We start from the raw sequence: 14,120 nt of genomic DNA on the forward strand, positions 1-14,120 counted from the left end.
ACATTACAAGATTATCAAATGTTTCTTTATTAATCATATCCCTTCAACATTTACTTCATCCTTTTCTCTTCCGATACCAACAAGCCACCATCTCGTACGCCGTCACCTGTGGCGTCTCCCTCGTTACGACACATTTATCGACAAGCTCCTTCGCTTCGTCCTCGCTGCGACTCACTTGCTTCACTTTACTCCTGATGGTGTCAATCTGCAAATCTCCATGTTCGTTCATGAAACTGATCTTCTTTAAAACACAAAACAAGTATTCTCTCAGTTTTGGGTCATCCACAGTTTCGCGACTTCGCAGCTTCGCGATCGATCCTTGTGACACTCCTGTTGCAATTTTGCATTCTTCACTTTGAATTTTTATCTGTCTCTTGTCCTCATCTGTCGTGGCCTGGAGCGATTACGTAAAGAAATCAGACAACAGCAACTATGAAACTAATTACCTGACCGGCAGCCGCTGCCAGAAGCACAATTAATAAAGAGAGATTCTTCATTGTGGAATTGCCGTCGTTGCTGCTCTTGCTGTTCGGTGGCAATTGCTCCTCTACTGCATTGGAAATTATCTTCGGCGTGTTGGGGCACCGATGCAAGAATCAATATTATCTTAGTCAATTTTGTAGTCTTGTGGATAAGATAAATGAAAGGCGACGTTTGTTCAGGTGATTAAACTTTAATTAATTTCTTGCGGGATGTCTTGGGAACGAAACGGTAGAATATGTGAAGAAATAAGTTGAGAAAAAAACAGAAACGGAATTGACGATAGAAGAATAAGGGAGAAATAAAGTTTGAATGCGAAGAAGGGGATTTATAAAACAAGCATAAGAAGCCCAAGAGAAAATTACAAAATAGCAAAATCTTTCTGTGAAATGGAGATTTTGGAACAAAATTACATGATCGGATGATACGAGTATATTTTGTGTGAAATTTTATTTTCTAACAATTTTTCTCTCCAGTAGTTCACTTCAAATTTCCTGTGGTAAGGTGAAAAATATTTTTTGTCCATTTTGCTGCTTTTGTATAATTTCTTATTCTCTCAAGGAACAAAAAATAAATACTGAATGATTTTCTTCAAATTTATTGTCCAAAAAGTGTGTCAAGGCTTACATCGCTGTAAGTCTTAGAGCGACCACATTACGACCTGTTATCGCGAGTGCACCTAAGGAAGTTGTCTGAAGACTCCTGAGGAGTGGCCTTCTTGACTGCACATTTGGCAACCAAGGCATCGATCTTCTCTGGATGCTCAGAGACTTCCTTCAATTTCGTCTTCATGTGCTCCACTTGGAATTCACCACTAGCGTCGATGAATCCGGACTTCTTCAGGATGCAGAAAGCGTGCTCTTTCAGTTTGGGATCGTCCACTTCTTCACCGTTGCGAGCCTTGTTGAGGGACTCGTCGGACACTCCAGACTCGGCCTTGCAGGCGTCGCTGTACTGCCTCACCTTGTCACGACCTGTGTCGGCCTGGACAGCATCACAATAGAAAATACGAAAGAATCGTTTACAGAGTACTTACGAGTACGTAGGTCGCGGCGACCAAAGCAACGGGGACAAGACAGAGGAGGAGCTTCATCTTCGGATTTGATGTTTCTCGGTTAGTTGAAAAAACTGTGAGATGTGGAGCGATTTTGATCGCTTTTATAAGCGGTAATTATCGCGATTCACGTGGAAAAATGAAATATTTTACTGATTCCCAGAATGTGAGATAAGAAACATTTTGCAGTATCAGAAGACTAAATAAAAATTGTTGTAAACGATGAGATTGAAGTTCGTTAAAATTTTGTCGGTCAAAGTTGTTATACAGGGTGTTTTCGAAGTTGAGGTGTTTCTTTTAACATGTGATAGTATGCGTTGTTCTAAAGAGTTTTAGCCAAAATCACCTTAGTAAAATGTATACGACAATGAAGATACAATAAGTTAATTTTTTTTTAATTTTTGAAACCGGTCCTGCTCAAATTTGCGCTGATTTGTTAGAAATTAGAATTGACAAAAAAATCAAATGAGCATGGACGTTAATCAAAAATACTGTCAGAGTTGTCATCTAATTAGTCGGAATGGCTTTATCATTACGAAAACAATGAGCTCACAGATATGTTGCTGTATGTATGGGAAAGGTATGGGCAACGTTATCACGTTATCCGAATGCAGCTGCGACGTCCAGAGAGTACGCAGAGCGATTTCCAGAAAGACACCATCCTGGGCCACGTCAGTTATTAATCTAGTACAGCGGAGAATTAGATAGGACCGGACTCTAAATTTTAGAAAACAATGAAAATATACAAGCAACTATCTCCTTTAATACAAACATTTTACTAAGAAGATTTAGGCTAAAATTCTTAAGAATAATGTATAGTATCTCGTGTTACAAAGAACACCTCAACTTCGAAAACACCCTGTATAATATATAACATCTATAATGCATATGTTCGCATTTGACCTTAACAAACAAGTTTAATTTAATAATATCACCGCTCTGACACTGTTTTCTTTAACTTTTCTCGAAATGTCTCACTGTGGATAAGTACATATTTAAGAAATGTGGAAGAAATAGATGATGTTTACGAGGAGCTACCAAGGAAACAACTCAAATGTAATTCATAAGAATTGGACAACGTAGCATCGACAGCAAATATTTTTGATGAAAGTTGGATCTGAATATTTTTCTCTGGGCACTGTCAATTTGTTAAAAGATAAGAGAATTTATTTATCAGGAGAAAAACCAAGAAAGATTCCGAAATAGATTTTTATGTGTTAATTACCAAACACAATCACAACAAATAATATTATTAAATTTGATTTTGTATTATTTTTTGGGGTTTAAGATAATTATTTTTGACAAATAATCTGATGTGCAAATCATAATTTCGACGTGAAAGGCGTTAGAATGCAGTAATAATTATGCATTTTAAAACTTCACAATCTAGGCCTTGAAGACTCGATTGTGAACGCACAATACGGATAAAGGATCACAAATCAGCTGTTTAAATCTTACGGTTTTACACGAGTGGTGCGTTCTCAATCGACTCTCCAAGGACAACATTGAGGATAAATTTAATTGACCGCACGATATCATGCGTTCAAATGGAAACCTGGGCTGAGTAGGCATTGTAAAAAGTAAACCATTTGGAACAGCGTAAAGTTCGAATTTCCCGCCGTTTGACAAGAATGACATTTGTTTATGTTTCATTAACACATAATCGAACACGTTTGTTTTTAGCAAGGGGTACTCTTAGATAATTGCTTTGGGAATAGGAATCGCTATTATGTTATTTTTAATGTAAAACATTGCAAAGAAAGAAAAAAAAACAGAAAGATTTATTGCTCATAACTTTTAGGTTAGCTGTCAACATACACAAATTACAACTACTGTCAATTCACACTTTAAAAAACCAAAACAATTGACGGTTTCCAACGCCTTCCCAGGCCAGCATTTAATTTGAACGCCCGAAACCGACCTGAACCCTATAGAAATCTTCGGGAGTATGACTTCCAAAAAGAAATTATTTAACTTTTGTTATTTGCACTATGCAAGCATTCGAAACTTCAAAATGCAGGACACTTCGAATACATAATATGTACTTGGGGCAACAGATCAAAAGTTCAGCAGTTCAACCGTCTCTATCAGTTTAGTTGCCTTGAGCGTTAAATAACACAAATTTATCAAATGTTTATTTAATAATTTTTTTCTAATTTTGACATATAAAGTGACACTTTTCAAAATTAATCGACGTTTGGAAACGTCACACTTTTCGTAACTGGTTACGAAAAGTAAAATCTTTCCTAACTGGTTAGGAAAAATTTATTGTATCACCAGTTGACTGTCATATTTTTTGTTTTTAAGCAAAATAACCGTGCCTACTTACCAACTTGATATTTTAACACAATAATAATTTATTATTAATGAAATTCATTACTTCGTTTAACGTTTGAAGAAACTTTTTTTTTGTCAAAATTAGAAAAAATCTTGTATGTAACACGTTTGGAAATGCAATTTTGTGTAACTCGTGTGATTTTGCGGAATCTCGCTGCGCTCGTCCGGCAAATATTCCACTCGTTACACAAAATAACGCATTTCCTAACTGGTTACATAAATAGCTATTATATAACCCTTCAACATTTCTTTCATCCTTTTCTCTTCCGATACCAACAAGCCACCATCTCGTACGCCGTCACCTGTGGTGTCTCCCTCGTTACGACACATTTATCGACAAGCTGCTTTGCTTCGTCCTCGCTGCGACTCACCTGCTTCACTTTACTCCTGATGGTGTCAATCTGCAAATCTCCATGTTCGTTCATGAAACTGATCTTCTTTAAAACACAAAACACGTATTCTCTCAGTTTTGGGTCATCCACAGCTTCGTGACTTCGCAGCTTCGCGATCGACCCTTGTGACACTCCTGTTGCAATTTTGCATTCTGCGCTCTGAATTTTTATCTGTCTCTTGTCCTCATCTGTCGTGGCCTGGAGCAATTACGTGAAGAAATCAGATAACGGCAACCATGAAACTAATTACCTGACCGGCAGTCGCTGCCAGAAGCACAATTAACAAACAGAGATTCTTCATTGTGGAATTGCCGTCGTTGCTGCTCTTGCTTGAAAATTACAAAATAGCAAAATCTTTCTGTGAAATTTTGTTTGAAATTTTATTTTCTATTCTAACAATTTCTCTCTCCAGTTCAAATTTCCTGTGGTATGTCGTATAATGAAGCTTCATCTGGCTAAGGTGAAAAATATTTTTTGTCCATTTTAGTGCTTTTGTATTATTTCTTAGATTCTCTCAAGGATGAAAAAATCAATACTGAGTGATTTTCTTCAAATTTATTGTTCAAAAAGTGTGTCAAGGCTTACGTCGCTGTAAGTCTTAGAGCCACCACATTACAACCTGTTATCGCGAGTGCACTTAAGGAAGTCTTCTGAAGACTCCTGAGGAGTGGCCTTCTTCACTGCACATTTGGCAACCCAGGCATCGATCTTCTCTGGATGCTCAGCGACTTCCTTCAATTTCGTCTTAATGGTCTCCACTTGGAATTCACCACTAGCGTCAATGAATCCAGACTTCTTCAGGATGCAGAAAGCGTGCTCTTTCAGTTTGGGATCGTCCACTTCTTCACCGTTGCGAGCCTTGTTGAGGGACTCGTCGGACACTCCAGACTCGGCCTTGCAGGCGTCGCTGTACTGCTTCACCTTGTCACGACGTGTGTCGGCCTGGACAGCATCACAATAGAAAATGCCAAAGAATCGTTTACAGTGTACTTACGTAGGTCGCGGCGACCAAAGCAACGAGGACAAGACAGAGGAGGAACTTCATCTTCGGATCTGATGTTTCTCGGTTAGTTGAAGAAACTATGAGATATGGAACGATTATGATCGCTTTTATAAGCGGTAATTATCGCGATTCATGTGGAAATATGTAATATTTTATTGATTACCAGAATGTGAGATAAGAAAAATTTCGCAGTATCAGACAGCTAAACAAAAATTGTTGTAAACGAAGAGATGAAGATTTTGTCGGTCAGAGTTCTTATGTAATATATAACATTTACAATACATACAGGGTGGAACAAAAGTATCAAATATTGGCTGTAACTTTTTAATTTGACAATTTATGAAAAAATGTTTAATATAAAAGTTGATTGGTGTATTATCCTGCATCATCTGGTCTTTCTAGTTTGTTCCTATCTTCTTTTGTTTCGCTGCTATGGCAACCAACTTTGGTTTTTTAAATAGCACTCATACCTACATTTTTTGGGTGATTTTCAAATAAGCGTATCTTTCTGTGTTCACAAATACAGTTTTGCCATTATGGGGAAAAAGAATAAAATTTTTAAAAAAGGTGTAAAAATTAACTTACTAAGTAATAAAATGCAATATCAAGAATGCCATGGAAATTTGACAATTTTTGTTGAACGTCATGCATGATAATAAACCAAACAATTTTTATATTAAACATTTTTTAATTTCAAAAATTATGAAAAAATGTTTAATATAAAAAATGTTTGGTTTATTATCATTCATGACGTTCAACAAAAATTGTCAAATTTCCATAGCATTCTTGATATTGCATTTTATTACTTAGTAAGTTACATAATTTGTTTTTTTTTTTTAATTTTATTCTTTTTCCCCATAATGGAAAAACTGTATTTATGAATATAGAAAGATAGGCTTGTTTGAAAATCACACAAAAAATCTATGGGTGCTATTTCAAAAACCAAAGTTGGTTGCCATAGCAGCGAAACAAAAGAAGATAGGAACAAACTAGAAAGACCAGATGATGCAGGATAATACACCAATTAACTTTTATATTAAACATTTTTTCATAAATTGTCAAATTAAAAAGTTACAGGCAATATTTGATACTTTTGTTCCACCCTGTATATTCGGATTTGACCTTAACAAACAAGTCTACTTTAATAATGTCACTGATAAAACATATCAGCTGCTGCAGAAAATGTTTGTCAACAATATAAACCAGCAAAACTTTGTATATTATATAAATATTGGATTAATTAACAGCGGTCAAAACAAACAAAATTGTATTAAATTTCTTTAAAGACATTTAATTTTATACAATTTATACAATAAACATAAACTTTATTAAGTTGTTCTTTGTGATGGATCAGAGCGAATCTCCAAGTGCTGTTGAATTTTCTAGCAAATGACGCTTTGTAGAGCAAGAATAGTTTGTGAAAGAACCAATAATAAAAAAGAGTTTCCTAGCCACACTCCTTGTCAAATCATACAACAATAGATATTTTTGTAATCCATATTTGTAAAATTGTCAGAACTTTTTGAGAACAAAAAGATTTTTTGGGAACTTCAAAATACACATTTTGGCAAGTGGGAATTTTGTTGCACCATCATTAATGAAATGAGTCACTGTTTAGTGATATTAAAAAAAAATAGAAATCCAAGCACTCCACTATCCAAATATCTGCACTATCTAATGCCACGTCTAAACTCATTTAAAAAAAATATTGTTCGAGAGACTAAACAAATTGTATGATGTCAATTTATTTGTGATAAAATTTGCTCTTTGGCCTATTCTCATAAAAACATTTCATTGTTTTGAACGCAGTCTCTTGAGGGGTCTCTTGCTTTACGGTGTACTTCCTGATGTAACTTTCGAGTGTGTCTTCATCGCTGATTACTTGTCGGAATTTTTTTCTAATATTGTCGACCAGAAAGTCACCCGATTCGTCGACAAAATCAAACGACTGCATCATGCACAAGGTGTACTTCTTCACAGTGGGGTCGTCCACGTACACGTCATTTCTGAACTTTTTGACCAGATCTTCTGAGATCCCAGATTGGGTTCGAAAGTCAGATCCAACACACTGCAATTTTTTTTCTACGATCTGAAGACAAACCTTTCAACGTACCTGGATTACAGCTTCAGCCAATACAGAAACCCACAAGAACTTCATCGTTGTGTTGTTGCTTTGGAGCAACTAACAATAAAGATGTTTTTAGTGGTGCTAGAGATCAAACGGTCAATCAGGATTTATCGCTTATCGGAAAATTAATGTTGTGGCGCGATGAAGGTTTGAAGTGGCCACCGTTCTTGTCCGACATAAGCCCTATAGAAATTTTTGGGAGTATGACTTTCAGAAATATATGATTTTATTTTTTTTTATTTGCTAATAACTATGCAATCACAATGGAGAACCCTTCAAATACATAATACGTACTTGGGGGGCAATAGTTCAAGAGTTCAACAGTTCAACCATCTCTATCAGTATATTTGCCTTGAGCGCTAAACATTACAAGATTATCAAATGTTTCTTTATTAATTATATCCCTTCAACATTGACTTCATCCTTTTCTCTTCCGATACCAGCAAGCCACCATCTCGTACGCCGTCACCTGTGGCGTCTCCCTCGTTACGACACATTTATCGACAAGCTCCTTCGCTTCGTCCTCGCTGCGACTCACTTGCTTCACTTTACTCCTGATGGTGTCAATCTGCAAATCTCCATGTTCGTTCATGAAACTGATCTTCTTTAAAACACAAAACACGTATTCTCTCAGTTTTGGGTCATTCACAGCTTCGTGACTTCGCAGCTTCGCGATCGATCCTTGTGAGACTCCTGTTGCAATTTTGCATTCTGCGCTCTGGATTTTCATCTGTCTCTTGTCCTCATCTGTCGTGGCCTGGAGCGATTACGTAAAGAAATCAGACAACAGCAACCATGAAACTAATTACCTGACCGGCAGTCGCTGCCAGAAGCACAATTAACAAACAGAGATTCTTCATTGTGGAATTGCCGTCGTTGCTGCTCTTGCTGTTCGGTGGCAATTGCTCTTCTACTGCATTGGAAATTATCTTCGGCGTGTTTGGGCACCGATGCAAGAATCAATATTAACTAAATCAATTTTGTAGTCTTGTAGATAAGATAACTGAAAAGCGACGTTTGTTAAGGTGGTCCAATTTTAATAATTGTTGGGGGGTTATGTTAGCACAAATATCTCTAATAGCTTCTCAAAATTCTTCGACAGTGCTTCTAAAACTGTGTTTTTGAGGTGGATAGATAAAGTAGTTCTTTATTGTAAGTTCTGGAGATCTTGCAGGAAAGTCCAACACTCGGGTGTCAAAGAATTCTTTCAAATAAGCAATTGTTTGACGAGCGGAATGTGCTGTAGCATTATCTTGCTGAAAATACCCTTCGATGAGTTCATCGTCATTTAACTCATTGACAACGGGTTCTGATAAATCATTGCGATATTTTCCAGCGGTTACGATTTAGTTAAAAAATATTGGTCCCATGATTCGCCTTGTCGAAACCACTAGCCAAACAGCATTTTTTTTTATGGATGTAATGTAATTCATGGGGACTTTCTGCGGACCATATTCTCATGTTTTGTTCATTTACATATCTTCAAAGATGGAACCACGCCTCGTCCGAAAAAAAGCACTTATCGAGAATGTCATTGTTGTTTTATATTGATGACAAATTTTTGCTGCAGCACCTCATACCTCTTATCAGTGACATTATTAAATTAAATTTGTTTGTTAAGGTCAAATGCGAAAACATTTATTGTAGATATTTAATATTACATAACAACTCTGGACGACAAAATCTTAACAAACTTCAATCTCATCATTTTGTTTACAACAATTTTTGTTTGGACGTCTAGTACTGTAACACTTTTGTTGTTTGAATTTATGGCAAAAAAATAATCTCTTGAACTACTTCATTTTACCACGTGAATCACGATAACTACCGCTTATAAAAGCGTTCAAAATCGTTCCACATCTCATACTTTCTTCAACTAACCGAGAAACATGAAGCTCCTCCTCTGTCTTGTTTTCGTTGCTTTGGTCGCCGCGACCTACGTAAGTACACTGTAACGATTCTTTCGCATTTTCCATTGTGATGCTGTCCAGGCCGACATTCGTCGTGAGAAGGTGCAGGAGTACAGCGACATCTGCAAGACCGAGTCTGGAGTTTCGGAAGAGTCCCTCACCAAGATTCGCAACGATGAAGAAGTGGACGACCCCAAACTGAAAGTTCACGCTTTCTGCATCCTGAAGAAATCCGGATTCATCGACGCTAGTGGCGAATTCCAAGTGGAGACCATCACGAAGAAATTCAAGGAAATCTCTGAGCATCCAGAGACGATCGATGCGTTGGTTACAAAATGTGCAGTGAAGAAGGACACTCCTGAGGAATCCTCATTCCAATTCCTTCAGTGCGTTCACAAAAAGAGGTCGCTCTAAGACTTACATCGATGTAAATCTCGATGCACTTTTTGACCAATAAATTTAAACAAAATCACTCAGTATTATGTTTCTGATCCTTGAGTGAATCTAAAAAATATTTTTACCTTAACCAGATGAGGCTCCATCCCATTGTACAGGGTGTTATTGAAAGTTGTACAGATATTTTCACCACGAGCTACTGGCTTCATGTAGAACTCGGCAAAAATATCTAAAAAATTCTATGTCAAAAAATAAAATGACATTTATTTATGAGCTACAATTTTTTTTAATTGCTTTTAGTCTTCTTCAACTTCGTAGGTAAAATTTCGGCACATTTAAAAAATACATCCTGTATATCTTGTTTTATAAAATGTAGGCCAATACGAAGTAACCTGTAGGAAATATGCTTTAAAACAGGGAAACCACATTGGTGTACGTTTTATAAAATATGATATACAGGGTATATTTTTAAAATGTGCCGAAATTTAACGTAGGAGGTTGTTTGACAACGTAGAAGAATAAAAAAAAATTGTAGCTCAAAAAATTCATGTTATATTTTTTGACATAAAAATTTTTAGATATATTTTCCGAGTTCTACATGAAGCCAGTAACTCGTGGTTAAAATATCTGTACAACTTTCAATAACACCCTGTACCACATACCACAAGACATTTGAAGTGAACTACTGGTGTAAGAAAATTGCTAGAAAAGAATACTTCTATATCATCTGGTGATGTAATTTTCTTACAAGGATTCCATTCTACAGGAAGATTTTGCTCCTTGCAATTTTCTCTTGTGCTTTTTAGTTTTATTCTTCTTCGCATTCAAACCTTATTTCTCTTTTATTCTTCTATCGTCGTTCCCGTTTCTGTTTTTTCCTTAACTTATTCTTTCACATATTCTACCGTTTCGTTCCCAAGACATCCCCCCAAGAAATTAATTAAAGTTGAACCACCTGAATAAACGTCGCCTTTCATCTATCTAATCCACAAGACTACAAAATTAACTTAGTTAATATTGATTCTTGCATCGGTGCCCAAACACGGCGAAGATAATTTCCAATGCAGTAGACAAACAATTGCCACCGAACAGCAAGAGCAGCAACGACGGCAATTCCACAATGAAGAAACGACGGCAATTCCACAATGAAGAATCTCTGTTTGTTAATTGTGCTTCTGGCAGCCGCTGCCGGTCAGGTAATTAGTTTCATGGTTGCTGTTGTCTGATTTCTTTACGTAATCGCTCCAGGCCACGACAGATGAGGACAAGAGACAGATAAAAATCCAAAGCGCAGAATGCAAAATTGCAACAGGAGTCTCACAAGGATCGATCGCGAAGCTGCGAAGTCGCGAAACTGTGGATGACCCAAAACTGAGAGAATACGTGTTTTGTGTTTTAAAGAAGATCAGTTTCATGAACGAACATGGAGATTTGCAGATTGACACCATCAGGAGTAAAGTGAAGCAAGTGAGTCGCAGCGAGGACGAAGCGAAGGAGCTTGTCGATAAATGTGTCGTAAAGAGGGAGGTGACGGCGTACGAGATGGTGGCTTGTTGGTATCGGAAGAGAAAAGGATGAAGAAATTGTTGAAGGGACATAATTAATAAAGAAACATTTGATAATCTTGTAATGTTTAGCGCTCAAGGCAAATAAACTGATAGAGATGGTTGAACTGTTGAACTCTTGAACTGTTGCCCCAAGTACACATTATGTATTCGAAGTGTTCTCCATTGTGATTGCATACTTATTAGCAAATTAAAAAAAAAATTATATATTTTTGAAAGTCATACTCCCAAAAATTTCTATAGGTCTTATGTCGGACAAGAACGGTGGCCACTTCAAACCTTCATCACGCCACAACATTAATTCTTCGATAAGCGATTAATCCTGATTGACCGTTTGACCTCTAGCACCACTAAAAACATCTTTATTGTTAGTTGCTCCAAAGCAGCAACACAACGATGAAGTTCTTGTGCGTTTCTGTATTAGCAGCAGCTGTGGTCCAGGTACGTTGAAAGGTTTGTCTTCAGATCGTAGGAAAAAAAATTGCAGTGTCTTGGATCTGACTGTCGAACCCAATCTGGTATTTCAGAATATCTGGTGAAAAAGTTCTCCAATGACGTGTTCATGGACGACCCCACTGTGAAGAAGTACACCTTGTGCATGATGCAGTCGACTGATATGGTCGACGAATCGGGTGATTTTCTGGTCGACAATATTAGAAACAAATTCCGACAAGTAATCAGTGATGAAGACACATTGGAAAGTTACATCAGGAAGTGCACTGTAAAGCAAGAGACCCCTCAAGAGACTGCGTTCAAAACAATGACATGTTTTTATGAGAATAGGCCAAAGAGCAAATTTTATCACAAATAAATTGACATCACACAATTTGTTTAGTATTTGTTGTAACAATATTTACCAATTATTTGCTGTGTCCCAGTCTTCGAGATATCTTGAAGGTTATAGACTGTATTATTTTTCTATCTTTCACCCCCAATGGTGATAATTCCATTGTGTATAGAGATTACGTAACAGTATTGTGTAACATGACAAATTTAAAGATATTATCACGAAGACATTTTCAAGCAGCTTATTTGTCAAAATAAATTTTCTGAAACCCGAATTGGACAAAATTATTTGTTTCCAAAAAAATTTAATACAATCTTATCTGTTTTGACCAGTGTTAATTAATACACAAAAATATATTAGGCAGCTTTACTGGTTTATATGGTTGACAAATTTTTGCTGCAGCAGTTGATAAGTTTTATCGGTGACATTTTTGATTTAAATTTGTTAGATTCCCATGGACACATATTTATTGCAGATATTATTATAACAACCCTGGCCGAAAACATCTCAACAAACTTCAATCTCATCGTTTACAAAAAAAATCTTGTTTTGTCGTTGCGAAACTTTTGTTCTCTTAGCTTCTGGAAATGAATAATCTCTTGAACTTTTGCATTTCCCGTATGAACCGCGATAATTACTGCTTATATGTAAAATATGTCAAAATCGCTCCACATCTCATAGTTTTTTCAACTAACCGAGAAACATCAAATCCGAAGATGAAGCTCCTCCTCTGTCTTGTCCTCGTTGCTTTGGTCGCCGCGACCTATGTAAGTACTCTGTAAACGATTCTTTCCTATTTTCTATTGTGATGCTGTCCAGGCCGACACAGGTCGTGACAAGGTGGGGGAGTACAGCGACGCCTGCAAGGCCGAGACTGGAATCTCGGAAGAAACCCTCACCAAGGTTTGCAACGGTGAAGAAGTGGACGATCCCAAACTGAAAGAGCACGCTTTCTGCATCCTGAAGAAGTCCGGATTCATCGACGCTAGTGGTGAATTCCAAGTGGAGCACATCAAGACGAAATTGAAGGAAGTCGCTGAGCATCCAGAGAAGATCGATGCCTTGGTTGCCAAACGTGCAGTCAAGAAGGCCACTTCTCAGGAGTCTTCAAAAGACTTCCTTAAGTGCACTCGCGAAAACAGGTTGTAATGTGGTCGCTCTAAGACTTACAGCGATGTAAGCCTTGAATCAGTTTTTGAACAATAAAATTAAAGAAAATCACGCAGTATTAATATTTTGATTTAAGCAATAATACAAAAGTAGCAAAAGGGGCAAAAAATATTTTTCTCCCTACCGGTTAGAAATGTAGGCTGTGGATACCTCATTTGAGGTGAGAAAATTCAACTTCCTCGCTAAGGTAAGAAAGTTAATCATGAAATGTTTATGGTAAAACTGTACCAAAATACAAATGTCAAAAGTGTTAAAAGTGAAATAAGTTATTGATAAATGAAAGCCAATTCAATGAAGTAAGTTGGTAGGTCAATCATATAATCTGGAAAATAAACAGATAAGCTAGGTAGGTAGATTACTTTACCCTGTTTATATCAAATTTTCGAACAAACCTTAATTCTTCAAATGCGATGACAAGTTAATTAAACAAATAACACAGCCTACTATTCAATTCTCAAAATTTTCGTTTTAATCACGAATATAACCATCTTTTTTGACTTTTTTCAACAAAGTTGTGCCGGTAGGGAAAAAAATTGTATTCAAACCTTGTTAAGAAAGTGTCCTTGCAGACCTTAGGCACTTACAAACCTCGTCTACGACTCGGTTTATAATCTTTGCCTGCGGTCTGCAAGAAACCACTTTCTTACCTTGGTTTGAAATATACTATTTCACTTTAGCTAGATGAAGCTAGATTTCATTATACAACATAGCACAGGACCTATGAAGTGAACTACTGCAGTAGAAAAATTGCTAGAAAATAAAATTTCAAACAAAATGTATCATCCGATGATGTAATTTTGTTACAAAATTCCTATCCACAGAAAGATTTTGCTATTTTGTAATTTTCTCTTGGGCTTCTTATGCTTGTTTTATAAATCTTTTTCTTCGCATTCAAACT

The 14,120-nt window shown here is 36.7% G+C and overlaps 5 protein-coding genes and 1 long non-coding RNA gene across 10 annotated transcripts in view; 4 read left to right on the plus strand and 2 right to left on the minus strand.

The window, feature by feature from the left end:
- Positions 1-14,120, plus strand: part of LOC138136649 (GTPase-activating Rap/Ran-GAP domain-like protein 3) — a 119,042-nt gene that overhangs the window by 38,335 nt on the left and 66,587 nt on the right. The gene's annotated exons all lie outside the window — the stretch shown is intronic.
- On the minus strand, positions 1,063-1,676 carry LOC138136432 (B1 protein-like). 2 transcript variants are annotated; one of them, XM_069055627.1, is made up of 2 exons: positions 1,517-1,676; positions 1,063-1,464 (listed from the first exon to the last, which is right to left on the minus strand). In XM_069055627.1, the coding sequence occupies exons 1-2, from the start codon at positions 1,571-1,573 to the stop codon at positions 1,135-1,137; spliced, it is 387 nt and encodes a 128-aa protein (XP_068911728.1). In that variant the 5' UTR covers positions 1,574-1,676; the 3' UTR covers positions 1,063-1,134. The 2 variants fall into 2 exon arrangements, with proteins under 2 accessions (XP_068911728.1, XP_068911729.1); XM_069055628.1 differs by having other exon boundaries at positions 1,523-1,675.
- On the minus strand, positions 4,804-5,416 carry LOC138136434 (B1 protein-like). The gene is made up of 2 exons (XM_069055630.1): positions 5,258-5,416; positions 4,804-5,205 (listed from the first exon to the last, which is right to left on the minus strand). The coding sequence occupies exons 1-2, from the start codon at positions 5,306-5,308 to the stop codon at positions 4,876-4,878; spliced, it is 381 nt and encodes a 126-aa protein (XP_068911731.1). The 5' UTR covers positions 5,309-5,416; the 3' UTR covers positions 4,804-4,875.
- On the plus strand, positions 9,176-9,776 carry LOC138136658 (B1 protein-like). The gene is made up of 2 exons (XM_069055928.1): positions 9,176-9,334; positions 9,386-9,776. Exons 1-2 carry the CDS (start codon positions 9,284-9,286, stop codon positions 9,716-9,718), a joined length of 384 nt encoding a protein of 127 aa, XP_068912029.1. The 5' UTR covers positions 9,176-9,283; the 3' UTR covers positions 9,719-9,776.
- Positions 10,029-11,372, plus strand: LOC138136663 (uncharacterized). Its single transcript, XR_011161382.1, has 2 exons — positions 10,029-10,896; positions 10,949-11,372. It is a non-coding gene; the product is annotated as an uncharacterized lncRNA (long non-coding RNA).
- On the plus strand, positions 12,661-13,273 carry LOC138136656 (B1 protein-like). The gene is made up of 2 exons (XM_069055926.1): positions 12,661-12,819; positions 12,872-13,273. Exons 1-2 carry the CDS (start codon positions 12,673-12,675, stop codon positions 13,199-13,201), a joined length of 477 nt encoding a protein of 158 aa, XP_068912027.1. The 5' UTR covers positions 12,661-12,672; the 3' UTR covers positions 13,202-13,273.

This window comes from Tenebrio molitor, chromosome 8, assembly GCF_963966145.1.
Source record: "Tenebrio molitor chromosome 8, icTenMoli1.1, whole genome shotgun sequence".
Classification (NCBI taxonomy): Eukaryota; Metazoa; Arthropoda; class Insecta; order Coleoptera; family Tenebrionidae; genus Tenebrio; species Tenebrio molitor.